The following is a 15,838-nucleotide window of genomic DNA, read 5'->3' as shown; positions in this document are numbered from 1 at the left end:
TGTCCCATCGTAGGGCTGAATGATTTATCGAATTTTAACCAAAACCCCAGACTCTGCTCCATTGGTTAATGTCAGGGTTGCTGTAGGAAGACGCATTCTGCTGTACGGCATGCAGCAGAGTAAACTAAGTTTACCGTGAGGTGTGGAGCTCCACAGTAGTTGGAAACATGACAGCTTATCACGTTTTGTTGATGTCCCTGTGTGATCGATAATCATGCTCACAATCAGATGTGTCCCAAGTTAAAGCCACGCCCACTTAAAGCCACTTGTGTTATGCTAATTACAGTTATGCTACTTACAGAAGTGCAGTTCATATTTCAATGTACGGTTATGACACATATGATAGTAAATACTGAACAGACTTCGCAATCGCCATGCGTCAAATAAATCGCGATTCAATTGTTTCTTAAATCCGTTCAGCCCTAGCCCATCGTGTTTATGTGCACGATTGTAACCAAAATGAATGAGAGCTCTTTGCACTCAAGCTAGAGAAATTTCAAGCCTTATACAATACAACCAAAAATTTAGGCTTGTGTTTCAGGGCTCTAGACTAACTTTTTGCACTGTTTGCACTGGTGCATCTAACTTTTTTCTTAGGTACACCAGAAAACAAGTCAGGTGCACCAAGTTTTCAACTGCAGTTTTACAGGTTTTTTTTTTCATTTCGGTGCATATAGGCAATGATTAACAATGTGGTTATCATAAAGTCACGCATATAGGAATATATGGACCACGGCCAATAAGAGGAGACTTTTTTTTTTTGAGGAGACTCTAGTCGGATTATTCTGAAATTTGGTTGCACTCTAAAGCTCTGTGTTTGCTCATTCTTAAATGAATATTTACATGAATATTTCAGTTTGTAAGATTATTTAACATTAATACGAGTTCCCCCATCCTGTCTATGATGCAGTAGCTAGATATGGCAAAGTGTATAAGGAGGTCATTCTGCTTCGCAGTCCAGAGAGCGGCAGCTCAGATGGTCAGATCTGGATTTTCTACCATTATGTTGTCATAAGGGGAAAGGTTACCTCCCCTTTCTCATTCTCTGGGTGGAAAAAGCATTTCCCACCCCTCCCCTAAAACATTATCACCACCGACTGTCAAAGTTTCCAAACGTGCAAAGCATTGCAGTTGCTCAGTGATTGGATGTAAAAATTAGTACAAATGTATTTTTTTTGTTCAGTCATGTGAGAACCAGTGGGTTAATTTTAGTTTTTCTGGAAGAAATGCAGACACGTTTTTGCGCCAAACATTGTAGTTGGTGAATGGTGTTGATTACGTCCTTTCCATAAATGTCTGCTCTCTTCTAGTGGCCGTTCTCCTCCTCATTAGCATTTAAAGCTACAGACACAGAATGGCGCGTCCTGGGGAAATCTCGCTGTGGGACTGGGTCAACGTGTCTGATTTGAGATAATGACCGAGATGCTCGGAAGACCGCAGCAGTTGCTTTCGGTGTCCAACTCGCACAGGTGGGGCAGGGAACTTTCCTTTAGGATGGATTCACCAAAGGCCCCTGGGGCTACTGCTGCATTAAACCTCAGGAGGGTCAAAACCAGGTGAAATGCTGATCTTCTCATTGCTCTACGTCACTTGCAACTTCCTCATACATGACTGCACTGAAATAATACACTGCACTTATAGAGCAATGATAATATGTTATGTGTCTGGTAATGATCGAGGGTGTTTATATGGAGTGTAAATGGGTGTAAATAAGAAGCAACAAGGTCCCACCACTTGCTGCTGGAGGAGAGCACACCAGACAGTGAGATGCACAGCATGGAGAACACAAAGAAAACATGGCCAAATTATTTAAACGTAACAGCAATGGCTTTGAACCGAAATCTAAAAACAAGAACATCTAAATGCTTAGTGGCAGTCAGGGAAAATAAGACAAGATGGATGCAGCAGGAGAAGAAAAAAAAATATCTTATAGACACATTACAGCCACTAAAGGTGTGGGCTGAGGTGTGCGAGTCTATTTCCGCACGTACATTTTCACAGTCGGTAAACGGGAATAACAGACCCTGCAAACATAAAAGCCAAATTACACAACTATTATCATTTATTTCAAATTGAATCCACTTCATATTTCTCTAATGACAACTTTTTGCAAAAGGGGAAGTTAATCAATTAGCTGTCCATACTTCCCAATTCTCCCTGAAAATCAGGACATGGGATTTTTTTACAGCATGAAAAAATAAATAAAAATCCAACGTGAACAACAAAACATCCAGGAATCTAAGTAGCATCAATGAAACACTGGCTAAGGGGTTTAAAATACATTTAAATGCTTTTGGAAGCCTGGTGAATCTGAAGGGTTTAATCCGACCTGTTTTGAATGATTATACAACAGTAAAGATAATCTGAGTGATCTTTTTTTTTTTTTTTTTTTTTGAGGGCCAATGCAAAAGTGAGTAAATTCTTAAATGTGTGCAGGCTTGCGGTTTAACACAATAAAGCAAACCCACAGGAACACACAGTTGCCCACACAATAACATACAAATGTCAATTATATTTGCCCTGGGTTTAAGGTAAAACAGTAGTAGACTGCACATCGCATTTATAAAACTATGCTTATATCTTATGTAAGCAACTGTCTTAATCCATATCCAAACTCTTTACAGTGCAGTACAACTGCATTGTTCACGTTAAGTCTTGTATAATAAGATCACATTCACATGGTTTCAAGGTAATGTAAAAAAACGTACAACCATGAGTGAAGCACTATTGTGATGACCATGATTATGATGAAGGCCGATGAAAACAACAAGAGCAGAAATAATAATAATACATCAGTGCCCTGCAAAAAAATGCACAGCATTTAGCCTAAATTTACTCTATAGCAAACAATTGTGTTCTAATGGGGCCAAGATAACCATTCTAGCCATTATAATATATTATAAAAAGGTTGTATTAAAATATGGGTTCTCCTCAACCCAGTCCTACATAGATTCATATTAATAAAAGTTATGCTAATTTTTACTTTTTTTTTTCTTTTTTTAATTAGGACCTAAATTGTGACAGAAGTGACTGCATAAAATGAAACAATACTGGAACAAAGACATTTTACATTTACAGCATCTATCAGACGCCCTTATCCAGAGCGACTTACAATCAGTAGTTACAGGGACAGTCCCCCCTGGAGCAACTTAGGGTTAAGTGTCTTGCTCAGGGACACAATGGGATTTGAACCTGGGTCTTCTGGTTCATAGGTGAGTGTGTTACCCACCAGGCTACTACCACTTACATTACATTTAACATGACTAGAGAATCTAAACATGGAATTACAAAATCAAACGTTATCAGGGCATGATGTGAAATGAACGAACACCACAGATTTAAGGGGAAAAGTGAAATAAAATTGGATGGCTTATGGCATTTGAACTCATGACTTAGCAGAGCTCTGAGTTCCCACCGTAGTTAGAGTGAAACATGGTTCAGTGTGACGGGACACATCTGTGCAAATGTGCCTGTCGAGGACATTTTTTGAACACTAATGGGGAGCAGCGCTGTCATTTAATACTGTCTGCAGGTTTTGTGTGCCGAGAGGTGTGCTGCTTTGGAAAATGAACTGGGTCCTGCAGAAATGGGGAAAAATCCATTTGAATGAGCATCGGTTTTGAGCTTTTTGGCCGCAACATCAATATCAATACGAAACGGCTATAACCGAGGTGTGCTAATTGAGTCCGAATAAATAATATATGAGGAGGGCCGAGCTGTGCGCTCTTGTTTTAAAAGGTCATTAAACTCATCTGACTTCAGTTAATTATGTGTCGACTTTGATGCAGATGGTGAGAGCAATTTGCATCAAATGATTTTCGGGGCAACTGTCATTCAAAACCCATCACAGTGCTGTGAGGAGCACTTGGCTCCCCTGGGCTTTCACTGGCGGAGGGCAAATTCTGCTGCTCCAGAGATTATTTGCGCAAGTGTGATTAAAAGAGAAGAAAAAAACTGACGTAGAGTGAATCATGAATCGCCATAATGGACGCGGCACAACGCAGAATACTCTCCTGACGGGATGGACACGTCATTCTGTCCTCTCGTGTCTTGATGTTGATGGTGGAGACTCAAAATGCCTTCATACCGAATGGAATTAAGCTCGGCATTCTCACGATGAGACATTACCACATTCTATATGTTTAAATGGGAAAAGACACCATGCCCTGTAAGAAGAAGGCCCCCCCCCGACAAGACTTTCCATTCATTCGTTACCAGTCATCCTGCGTTTTCTGTCTCTCGGGGATTTAATCAATGGACAACCACCCCCCTCCCCTTAATCTGCTGTGGGTTTTTTGAGCTTCAGCACCCTTACAAAAATTTAAAAAAAAAAACCTCTGCAAGGTGTTGGTTTCTGCTTGATATGATGTCATGACGATTCTTGCAGCACATGCCTCGAGCTACAGGGAGAGACGGGATTCTCAGCCTGACCAGGCGAATTGAACGGAGAAGCTCCCCCTCGGCAGGAACACAGTGGTCTTCACAAGACCAGCAAACCCCCTGATAGGGCTTGTCAGAACCTTTCATCATTAGTCTAAATCCAGTTTATCTCTGGAAAGAATGACGCAACACGCCCCTGCAGCTCGAGAGCAGCTCAGGAAACGAAAATGGCAGCCTGATCTACAATCTAAAATATGGATTTGGATCAATGCATTCCATTACTTTTAAGGCTTCCGGATCATCGATTACCCCCGCCCACCCACGGAACCTTCAATTAAATGATTTACCGCGCTTTGTATTCAGACCGTGCCCTACACACCGGCCGGAGGAGAGATGGAAGGAGGAGAGGGATCCCTTTCTGATTTCATTATACCGCCGAGCTCTCCATCACTCCGGAGTGCAGACCTCATTAGGAATGACTGGGAAGACCACGGGAGAGCACGAAGGACAGTAAAGCCCTCAAAATCGCAACAAGTTCTGACAACAGGCGTTTGATGTGCTTTGGTGTCGGCCGCCGGCTTCCTGCTAAGCTCGTCACCCGTCGGGTCTCATGGTTCTCCATGCAAAACCGGTCCGGTACCATAAACAGAGCCAAGACGGTCCCCCTCTCCGGCCACATACAAACTGCACTGTGAAAACAGACCCTACCCAACAAACGGCACTTTTAAAAAAGCTACTTAACATTCCTCAATAACAAGAAAGCAAGCAGCATTAATTGGTCCAAATGTTCTTAAAATGACCACATTGCGGGGAAGTTGGCAGAATGATTTGTAGACTCCCAGTGACGTCACTGCAGGATATTACAGTAATGTACAGGTCCTTGAGACTATTAAAATAAAAGTAGTGATCATTTTCAGGCGCTTCGAGTTGTACAATCTGGCATTCTGCCATTTAACGCCGATTTCCCTTCCCGAAGGCGGAGCCGGACAATTAAGAGGGATCCATGGAAAGTCCCTGGACAATGTGAATTCTGCATGAACACTGTGTGTTTTACAGTGTGTTATATATACAAAATATATATATACAGTACATGCCAAAAGTTTGGACACCTTCTCATTCAATGTGGTTTCTTTATTTTCATGACCATTTACGTTGGTAGATTCTCACTGAAGGCATCAAAACTATGAATGAACACATGTGGAGTTATGTACTTAACAAAAAAGGTGAAAGCTGAAAACATGTTTTATATTCTAGTTTCTTTGCTCTGATTACTGCTTTGCTCACTCTTGGCATTCTCTCGATGAGCTTCAAGAGGTCGTCACCTGAGATGGTTTTCCAACAGTCTTGTAGGAGTTCCCAGAGGTGTTTAGCGCTTGTTGGCCCCTTTGCCTTCACTCTGCGGTCCAGCTCACCCCAAACCATCTGGATTGGGCTCCGGTCCGGTGACTGTGGAGGCCAGGTCTCCACTTTTTGTTAAGTACATAACTCCACATGTGTTCATTCATAGTTTTGATGCCTTCAGTGAGAATCTACCAAAGTAAATGGTCATGAAAATAAAGAAAACACATTGAATGAGAAGGTGTGTCCAAACTTTTGGCCTGTACTGTATATATGAATCATAAAGAAGAATTGCGCAGGTTGTTGCAGTGGTCAAAACTACTCTTTCCTTTGGCAATGAGATCAAATAGGGAATAAACTCCACGGCAAATGCTTTTTGTCTAAAAAGAGGCATGATGAATGTTATTGAGTATCGGTGGCTTTTGTGTTTGTCGTCGCAGACGAAGGTGCGATGGTCTGAGAGCCAAACAAATCCTGGCACATACCAGCTCTGTTGTCCTCGTTAAATTTCTGTCACACACACACACACAGTGTATTCCACCAGCGCGAGCTGTGTGTGGGAGGTGTGCGGTGCCGTTGTTTTTCCCCCACCATGATTCACAAAGGAGGTTTCTCTAAATTAAAGTTCCACACACGTGGAGGCACACACGTGTGCAACACGTAACAATCTAAAACAAAAGCCGACCGCACAACACAAACAGAATTCTGGAACACAAGAGACTATCCTGCCAAGGCCTTCCCAGAACGAATAATTCAACATGGCCCTCTGACAAATCAGACGGGGTTGGTTTCTCGAAATTACTAAAATACTGAGATCATCACGCATGACCCAAGTTGAAAGACGTTACTGAGGGCGGAGAGAAAAGATATTTTCTACATTTCTGACCCAGGTTTGTGGGGCAGCGGTGGCATAAGCAGGTAAGGAAATGGACTCGTTATCGGAAGGTTGCCAAGGTGCCACTGAGCAAAGCACCGTCCCCACACACTGCTCCCACGGGTGATGGGTTAAATGCCGAGGACACATTTCATTGTGTCACCGTGTTCACTTCACGTTCACTGTAAGGAATATAAAAAAAAAAAAAAAACACGGGCCGACCTTCCGTAGACGGGGTGCGGGGCTGAAAGTCTACTTCTCTTCCGGTTAGAGAATGCGCGGGTCTGGCCACTCGACTGCCCTGCTGTGTGGCTCCAGATCAAAGGTCCCGGCCAAAATATTAGAACAGGCATCAATCATAGTTAATTAGCCACCCGAGGAGAAGCAGCATTATTTACGAGTGACACAGGGACAGGCACGTGGGCCTTTATAACTGTGCAGGAACAGGATTCAGTTCATTTAAACACCAGCTCATGTGATTAAAGCCACTTTTTTTTTTGTTGCTGTGCTGAAGCTGTCAAGTCAGAACACGAGGCACACAGACTCACATACAATCATTAAGGCTAACGCCCCCTGATTACGGTGAAGCTGGTATTTCTGTGGCGTGGAAGTCCCCCCCCCACAAGGTCGCGTCTCGTCCTCAACAGTTTGCCACGAGCCCCCCCCGTGGGAGAAAGTCGGTGTGAAGGGGCGCGTGACCCGCGTGTAGAGTGCGTGGTCGACCGGCGGCTATTACGTCACTTCATACGAAATATGAAAATGAAAAAGGACAGAGATTAAAAATTAAAAATAAAAAAACGAGCATCCCGATGCGTTTAACTTCGGCACTTCAGCTCGCGTGCGAGTCGGCTCGAGGCCGATCCCAATCGTGACAGAAACGAAAAAATTAGTCATAATAATAGCAAGAAAGAAAACATGACCGTGTTAAAACGTAACCCCGAGCAACTTTATATAACAGCGCACTTACCGGCCCGCACGACGAGCAGCGCGGAGAAGAGCATCCAGCCGCGGACCCCGCCGCCACGCGCCGCCGCCGCCGGCATGTCCGGACCCGGCGTCGGTGTCGGTGATGATGGTGGTGGTGAGAAAGAAGAAAAAATAAAAAACGTTCACTTGTTAGAATGAAGACCCGAGCGCGGCCAGCACATCACCAGCCTCCCTCCGTCTCGCAAAAAAAAATTGTTTTTGTGTTTTTTTATTATTATTATTATTATTATTTTATATTCTCATGTCTCTCCCCAAGTTACTCCGGAGCGCCCTGGTCCTGCAGCCGAACTGGTCGCGCCGGGCTGTAGTGAACATATGGCAGAAGCGGCGTAGCGCTGCCGAGACCCGCTGCGCCTCTTAACAGCCGCGCCGGAGAGCGGCCGAGAGACAGTCAGTCAGACAGGGAGAGAGAGAGAGAGAGAGAGAGGGAGAGAGGGAGAGAGAGATATTCCTCCAGGAAGGAACGGAGATGTGAGCAGAGCTCCGCTTCGGCAGCGGAATTACGGACTCGGAAGGGGGCGCGAACGGGAGCCCGCCGGATCCTAGCGCCGCAGTGTGCGCGTCTAATTAGCCCGCCACGTGAGGGCCTTCCACAAGGTGCCTGAATTAAAAGACATTTCTCACAAATCACTATTGTTGTTCGCTTAAGAGTGGATTTAAAGAGACTAAATACCGCGGTTACGTCAAATGGCTCTTCAATCAAAGTATTAGTTTAAGAGTGTGACAACCAATTTACTGCGACGTGTGGCTACGTTACTCTAGTCAGCCATTAAGTGTGCAGAACCCTGTTAGCATGCCATGTTTTTGTGATGTAAAAAAACGAGGCTACAGCGGGTAACACACTCGCCAATGAACCAGAAGACACAGGTTCAAACCCCACTAACTACCATTGTGTCCCTGAGCAAGACACTTAGACCTAAGTTGTTCCAGGGGGGGACTGTCCCTGTAACTACTGATTGTAAGTCGCTCTGGATAAAGGTGTCTGATATATGTTGCAAATGTAAATTGAACTTTTTATTTTTTGTTCAGAGCTTTGCTTGTTTTTTGCTTGACTTGTAAAGGCTATAGGTTGAATTAAAGGTAGAGAAATGATTTAATGATTTAATGTGGCCTCATTTTTTTTTACATCACAAAAAATGGCATGCTAACAGAGTTCTGCACACTTAATCGCTGACTAGAGTAACGTAGCCAAACGTAAAAATCAGCCGCTCTTAAATGCACTTTATTGACACGTTGAAGAGCATTGTGAGAAAGAAGAAATTAGCTCAGATAATTCAGTTATAAAGGGTTTTATTATCATCATTATTATGGTCATGATAATGGCCAAATGGCCTACATCTAGTAATGCCAGACGACAGCAGTGTAAGTCAATTATAAAAAAAACTTATACACGTGTTCTCCCTAATTAAATCACATTTTTACACTGTCACAGATTGCAGGCTCATAAAACAATATTTGCTCTGTAATCACTCAGCTGTGTAAATGCACTTATGCATAAATGCACTTATGCACTAAATGCATAAAGTTCATTGACTCAACACATTTTAAAACCAGTTCATCAGATTCATAGAGAATTTTTTTACAGTCCTTAACCAGTTACACCCATCTTCTCCCATGAGCACCATTGTGGCATTATCCATTTTCCAAATGATTAAACAAGGTTGTTTGTTAGGCTGGCGGGATTTATGGTCAAACTGAGCAGCAATTAGTTAAAAAGGGGGTCACCAGTGGGATTTTTTTTAACGGGCTAGAATATGGCAGCCAAAAGCCTTGAACTAAGCCCAAGACAGGAATGGCTGACTAGACCTGATGTGCTCTTATTGGTGCTCTCCGTGGTGCTGAATCTGATCAGATGCTCAGTCGGCAGGGCAACACGGACAAACAATGTTTTACATGGGTTGAAATGTTGAGCACCGGTAAACCAGTTCTCCGGTGTAAAATGGTGCTTTTCTAAGCTGTGAATTCTCTTATACCGCAGGCTGCTGCGCCACAGACACCACCTCTCTATTAGTAACCGCATTATATGAATAAATAAAATTGAATAAAAACAGTGAATGGGCAACTATTTAATAAGTGACATTTAAGGAGATTAGAAACTACAATAAAAAAATCTGAAATTTTCAGAGCCATATCTTTGTGCTTTTGATCGTGTGACATTTATGGCATTTCAGTACTCCGTGATGTGACATTTATATTGAAAGTTTTATAAAGAAAACCTTTGTGCTGACAGTAGAAGCACTCAGATGTTTTGATCTCTCTAGATGTGAAACCCACATACTGGATTCAAATAACCTGTGCTGTAGTGTACTGACAACATTATCCCTGGGTATACTTTACTTTACTGTAAAGCATTATTAAAAATGCATACTTCTAATAGATAGATAAATAGATAATGCACACTTCTAATAGACAGATAGATAGATATATAGATAGATAGAACACCAGGCACAGGAGCCACAGCAGGGCCAAAAAGCGATGCCCAGCTGGACTTTAATTTTGAAGAATCTGATTAAATTCTTCCTTTAATTACCACAGTCACAGTGGGGCTGTTGAGGATTGTTGCATGAGCATAAACTTTAGAGTGTGCGGTGGGCCATCTGCCACTTCTTCTAAAGCTATGCCTCTCCACGTTCCCATTTTCTGGTCCCCTGGCCCTCTGACGTCCAATAAGGAGCTCAGAAATGGGACTCGGTGACCTGTGCATTTCCTCCGATCGAGCATAAGCGCACATCCAGCTTTTTAGCCTCCAGTCAAGCTGGATAATATTGGGTGCACCCTGCAATGTACTTTGTGATGCTCAATCCTGTGCCCCATGATCCAGTATGTGTTTTATGATTCAATGAGCCATTCTGTCCTTTACTTCAGCTTATAATTCTCCCCGGGGGTTGTAGTATTCAATCGGTGGCCATGATTTAGTGAGCCATCGCTCCCTTAATCTTAGCTTGTTCTGTGCTTTGTGATGCAGCAAGCAATTTAGTTCTCTATAATTTGGCCCATTCATCTAAATCAGTCTCAGGTATATGATGCTGATTCTTCAGCCAGCCTTAAGAGGCCTAGTTAAAGTCTGCTCCCTTCCATGGAAGGTGTGGCCAAAAGTGATTTTACAGACTCCCATGGAATTTGGCTAGAAATTAAGGGGGTTGTTTTTCAAATGGCAGTGGTACACGCTAAACATGTGGCTTGTTTCATAGTGTATGGTCAAAAGTATACTCAGGATTTACTTAGATGAATACATGAAGTGATAAAGAAACACGATCCTTTTGGGCATTTGATGGATTGACAGGCATAGGTTCAAACCATGCAGAATGAGGAAGTATCGTGTGCAATAGCTATCAGTCATCTGGCTCCTCCCAATTTAAAAGTTATTTATAATAACATCATTAAAGATCATATTTAGAAAAAAAAATAATAATAATTTTTCTTGTTTTATCTATTAATGTAAATGTCAGGACACCTGACCTTACATCCCCACTTCAGGTAGCACATGGAGCTGCATTTAGTGGCAATTTGAAAACAGTATCTGATGTACTGTAAAACCCCTGATGATGTCATGTTTGGATGGAATCTCAAAATATAGCACTCCTTTGTTTTTACCTTCTGCCCTTTATTTCCCAGTCAATTCATCACACTGTCATCAAATTGTCCCTGGAGAGTATAGCCTATGATATATAAAGAGAGAGAGCAAGGGGCAGGAATGGTATGATGGACATTTTGCGTGTAATTATTGATAAATTGACACTCACCTAAATCACTTGTCTAATGAAACATGTTTTACATATTATTCTTAAGACATATTTATGTTGTTTATGCCACTGGTCAAAAAATATATCCTGTCGTTGTCCAAAACATGCAGATTATGTGTCATGGTGATGCTGGGATACCCAGAGATGCACTCTGCATATTTTAAATCTGGATGAATGATGAATGGGTGGATTTTATTTTTTAAAGATTTTATAGCTCATATAGTTATGACACACGCTGGTCTCCAGCATGAAATGTGAAACATGATATGGTAGACATAAATAAAGAGAAATATGTCATTTATATTTATCTCAAATTGCTTTCCCTCTCACTTGAACAGCAATCAGTATCACATTATTAATTCATGATGACTAATTGGTTGGCAAGGTGAAATGACAGTGCTATGTAATCTGGTCAGCCTTAGATTTACCAACAGCATCCATCTCAGCTCATGTGTAAGGATGACCATGTGGTTTTAGGTGACTTTGGGGTGCATTAGAATATCATAATGAGTAAATCATTATGAGTAAATCATGTGGTTAACAGCATAACAAACACCGTTCGAAACATTCACACATTAAGAAACAAAAACAAAAATATGGCAGTTATCAAAGTATTGATATCAACAGCACGTGCCAAGAAATCACTGGGATGACGGGAACTATATTGATTTCAAGTGCAATATTAAGGGCTACATATGATGCACTATTCTGAAAACATTAACTTATGCCAAGAGTAATTACATTAATTATGCTGACGACTGCAGAACAGTATGCATTATTAGAGGAAATATTTTGGATGTGGTATATAGGATGTTTGCGAATGTCAGACTTATTAGTCCACCATTCAGAATTCTTGAATTCAAACACACATAATCTATCTGCATGCATGGTTTGGAAGTGGGCATGGTCCCGATATTACTAAAACAGAGATCACATTTGTGAAGTCACTGATGGCACCTGGAAAATGTGTATTATGAGCAAAGAAACCAGAGGTAGAGAGGAGAGAGGAGACAGGAAATTGTGCAAGATAGGGGAATTTATGAAAGATGGAGGAGAGAAAGAGAACTGAATTCTTATTTGGCTATGTTAAGTAGTCATAATTATTTATGACTTATGAAGTATGTCCAAAATGAAGAAGAATTAGGATTTTTGAGAGCTGTCAATCATAGCCAAGGACACGTCTGATAATTCTTCTCATTAATACAATATATTATTTGAAAAATACTTCATATATATCTTAGTGACCAATTTACTCCCTCATGGAAAAGACTGAATGCAAGAAGAAGCCCTGTTAAAAAGATGACTGTGCCTTCTGGAGATTTTTTATTTTTTTCACTTCAAAGTAGTTTTAGGTCAAAGGCAAAAGAGGAGCTCTTGTCATAATAAAAAGCCGCTGAAGACATGTCTTAATAGATAATGCATAAAATGGGGTTTAGCAATTAGGTGATGGTATGTTGAATTATTTAGTAGTCATGCACGTGGCTAAAGGGCAACAGTGCTCTTTAACACATGCAATAACTCTGACTGGTGATGAAAATTGTAATTGTTTTTCATTTACCTCTCAAGGTATCGTATACTGTCAGATTTTTCTGCAGGAAGTCATGAAAATACAGCTGCAATACTTTTTGAATCCTTTGAAATTATCAATACAATCTCCATGCAGAGCAGGATGCTAAAAAAAAAATCTGAAGGCTGGCTTTGACATGTAGTCACAAGTTTAGACCTAGCACCATGTTCCTCGATACTGATATGCAATTATCAGCAGCACTCCCCCACACACTGACACTTGAATTGACAGGCAGCTGCTGATCTCAGAGCCTTCTTTAAACAGGAACTTGCAAGAAAATATAAGAAGTAGAAGTTTTGCACCCTCTGAATAAATTAGCAGGTTGCCGGAAGGGGAAAAAAGAGTCTGTTTGTACACAGTCATGTGCAATGAGGACATTTAGATGTTTATGGGCAGACAGATTTAGATTTCTTGCATAACATATCAAATATCATTTCAAGAAAATGCATATCAGACAAGAAATGGAATATTCAAGGAGTCTTGGCACTGTGTCTTCACCAACTGGTAGAATGCCGGCCAGGCTCGTGGATCATGAAGCTTCAGACACTGAAAACTGTTTCAGAGGCTGTAATACTTTAAGTAAAGCACAAACCTGGCATAGTGCTCATTTCTCCATGTTAATCTAAGTGGCACAGCCTTATCTGACAGCTGAGCTGCATCTGTTTTTTTTTTTTTGTAGGAAGCTATTTTGCTAAAGCAGCTGAGAGATTTTACTTCAATGTGTCTGTGCCCTCAGGCAGACTGTGAACAGCATTTAAAAGTCCGCCGTTGACGTGCTGTTTAATAGCTTGGAACAAAAGCGTGCAGAATGGAAAACCTGTGGCTGGTGCCACACCCAGTGGACATAAGAGTGTTCCAATCCCCATTTAAAGGACATCTTTTAGTGATTTAAAAAAGTTAGGCCATGTTAAATCATTTCAAATCTTTTTGTCATGATTCGGTCCGGCAGGGGTTACTCCGGGTCCGGAGTTCGGACTGGAGTTTGATGTTCGTCTAGTGTAATGTTCCCTGATCGTGATCGCCTGTTTAGAATTATATAATTGTATAAAGCTATCCTGTTCGTGTCTGTTCGCCGTCGAGTCATTGTTTGGTGATGTTCCCTTGTCATGTGTATTATGTATTAGGTATTAAACCGTGACATCGTGCGTATGCGTCCTCCTTCCTCGCCATGTCCAGACATCGTGACACTCTTCCCAATGTGATGTAGAACATGTATAATTACATTAAACATGCATAAGTGTGCAAACCTTTAAACTGCTACTTTAGCGCAGCACCTTTCGATTTAATTACAGCATTCAGTCTGCTTGGGTGCACACCTGACATCAATTCAAGATACTCTGGTTCACGCTAGGAGAAGTTCAGCTGTCCTTGAAGGATTTTCCTGACATTTACTCAGTTGGTTGCTACAGCGAAAGCCACAGAGAGATTACAAAGCATCAGCGGGATCTCATTGTTGAAAGGTGTCGGTGCAGAGAAATGTATGAAACGTTCCACTGCTTTTTAATTGACGGTATGTACACTTTTTTTATGTCCACTGTGTGCGTTTAATGTGCTAGTCTGCCCATTTACCATTTCACCCTTCAAGGCATGTGTCATGCCCCCAGTTCATCGGTCCAGTCAGCCCTCACACTTTGTCATGCCCTCAGATCGTCTGTTCTGTCAGTCTTCACCTGCATCCTGTCTCAGCTCACTTCAGTTTCATCTCCTGTCTGCCCCAGTCAACCCCTGCATTACCCAGTGAAGAACTGTTGGGGCAGCGGCAGCCTAGTGGGTAAGGAAGCAGACTTGTAGTCGAAGTGGTTCGGGTTCTTGTAAAGAACACGGTTGATTTTGTCATTGTGATAAACGGCAAGCGTTTGTTTTTTTTTAAACACTGGTGAAGCATTTCAATGCATATCATACTGTGTATGACTATGTATGTGACAAAAATTGAATTTGACAGGGTCCTCCGTCCCCTGTCTCATGGTAGTATGGTCAACACTTTTAGTTGCAGCTTCGCGACATGCAACAAAAACAGCCTTCTGAGAGTGAAAGCCAGTTTGGACACTTTAATTGGACTGGCCCACAGGCAGACTATAAAAGAGGGAAGTCAGGATGTTTAAAATCAGACAAAATGTGAAATGATAAATTCATGATAACTGATAAAACTGATAAAATTTAATAAAAGTTAATCACCACAAAAATCATTGAATTCATATACTTCAGTATTCAGATACAAAGTATTCATATACAAATACTTCATATAAATATATTTTAATATTTCACCAAAATTGTCACTGTTGTAGTAGTTTAGTAGTATTTTTACATACTAGATGATATAGTAACACACTATTGCCTCGTGATATAATGAGACCGAATGGACTGCTGGTACTTTCACTGCTTGTCATGGCCACCGCCTGACCTCCGTCCCACCAGAGGGCGCATGGAGAACCACCCACACACTGGACAAACCGGAAGAGCACCACACCCACGTCACCAGGCAGCATAAAAGACAAGACAGAAGCAATTGCGAACTCATTCGTTGACTTGTGTCACGTTTGCTCTAAGCTGTTCATTTCCTTGGTTTCATGCCGACTCCCTTTCACCGGACAACACCTCTGGATTTCCCTATTGACTCTCGTTCTCCCTCGATGTTGCAGACGTTTCTTCCGTACACGACCGTGATTCCAGCCTGTCCCCTGAACTCACCCCAGCACGTCGTTCACAAGTAAAGCCTGTTCCATTACTCTGAGGTTGGTGCCGCATCTACCCTCCCTGCTTCATGCCTCCCAGCCGCCAGTGCAGCCCACATCCTCGTCCCTGATGCTGCTGTTAATATCTGTGCAAGACAGTACTGTTTATATTGTTTATATTTATCCGTAATTTCTTTTTTCATTTTAAAATGGGCTGTGTTCCAGAGATGCGCTCGTTTTTTTCTGGGTAAAGCTTGTACATGTACTGCCCGGGTGT

General features: G+C 41.9%; 1 protein-coding gene across 1 annotated transcript in view; it reads right to left on the bottom strand.

Moving 5' to 3' along the window:
• The window catches only part of ca16b (carbonic anhydrase XVI b), a 75,348-nt gene extending 67,319 nt beyond the window's left edge, over positions 1–8,029 (bottom strand). Inside the window, exon 1 of the mRNA XM_028999433.1 lies at positions 7,560–8,029. Within this exon, the coding sequence (XP_028855266.1) occupies positions 7,560–7,635 (76 nt within the window). The 5' untranslated portion in view covers positions 7,636–8,029. The remainder of the gene's footprint in view (positions 1–7,559) is intronic.
• Positions 8,030–15,838: the final 7,809 nt, after the last annotated feature.

The sequence above is a fragment of the Denticeps clupeoides genome, chromosome 12 (genome assembly GCF_900700375.1).
Source record: "Denticeps clupeoides chromosome 12, fDenClu1.1, whole genome shotgun sequence".
Classification (NCBI taxonomy): domain Eukaryota; kingdom Metazoa; phylum Chordata; class Actinopteri; order Clupeiformes; family Denticipitidae; genus Denticeps; species Denticeps clupeoides.
This window is presented reverse-complemented; position numbering and strand designations above follow the sequence as displayed.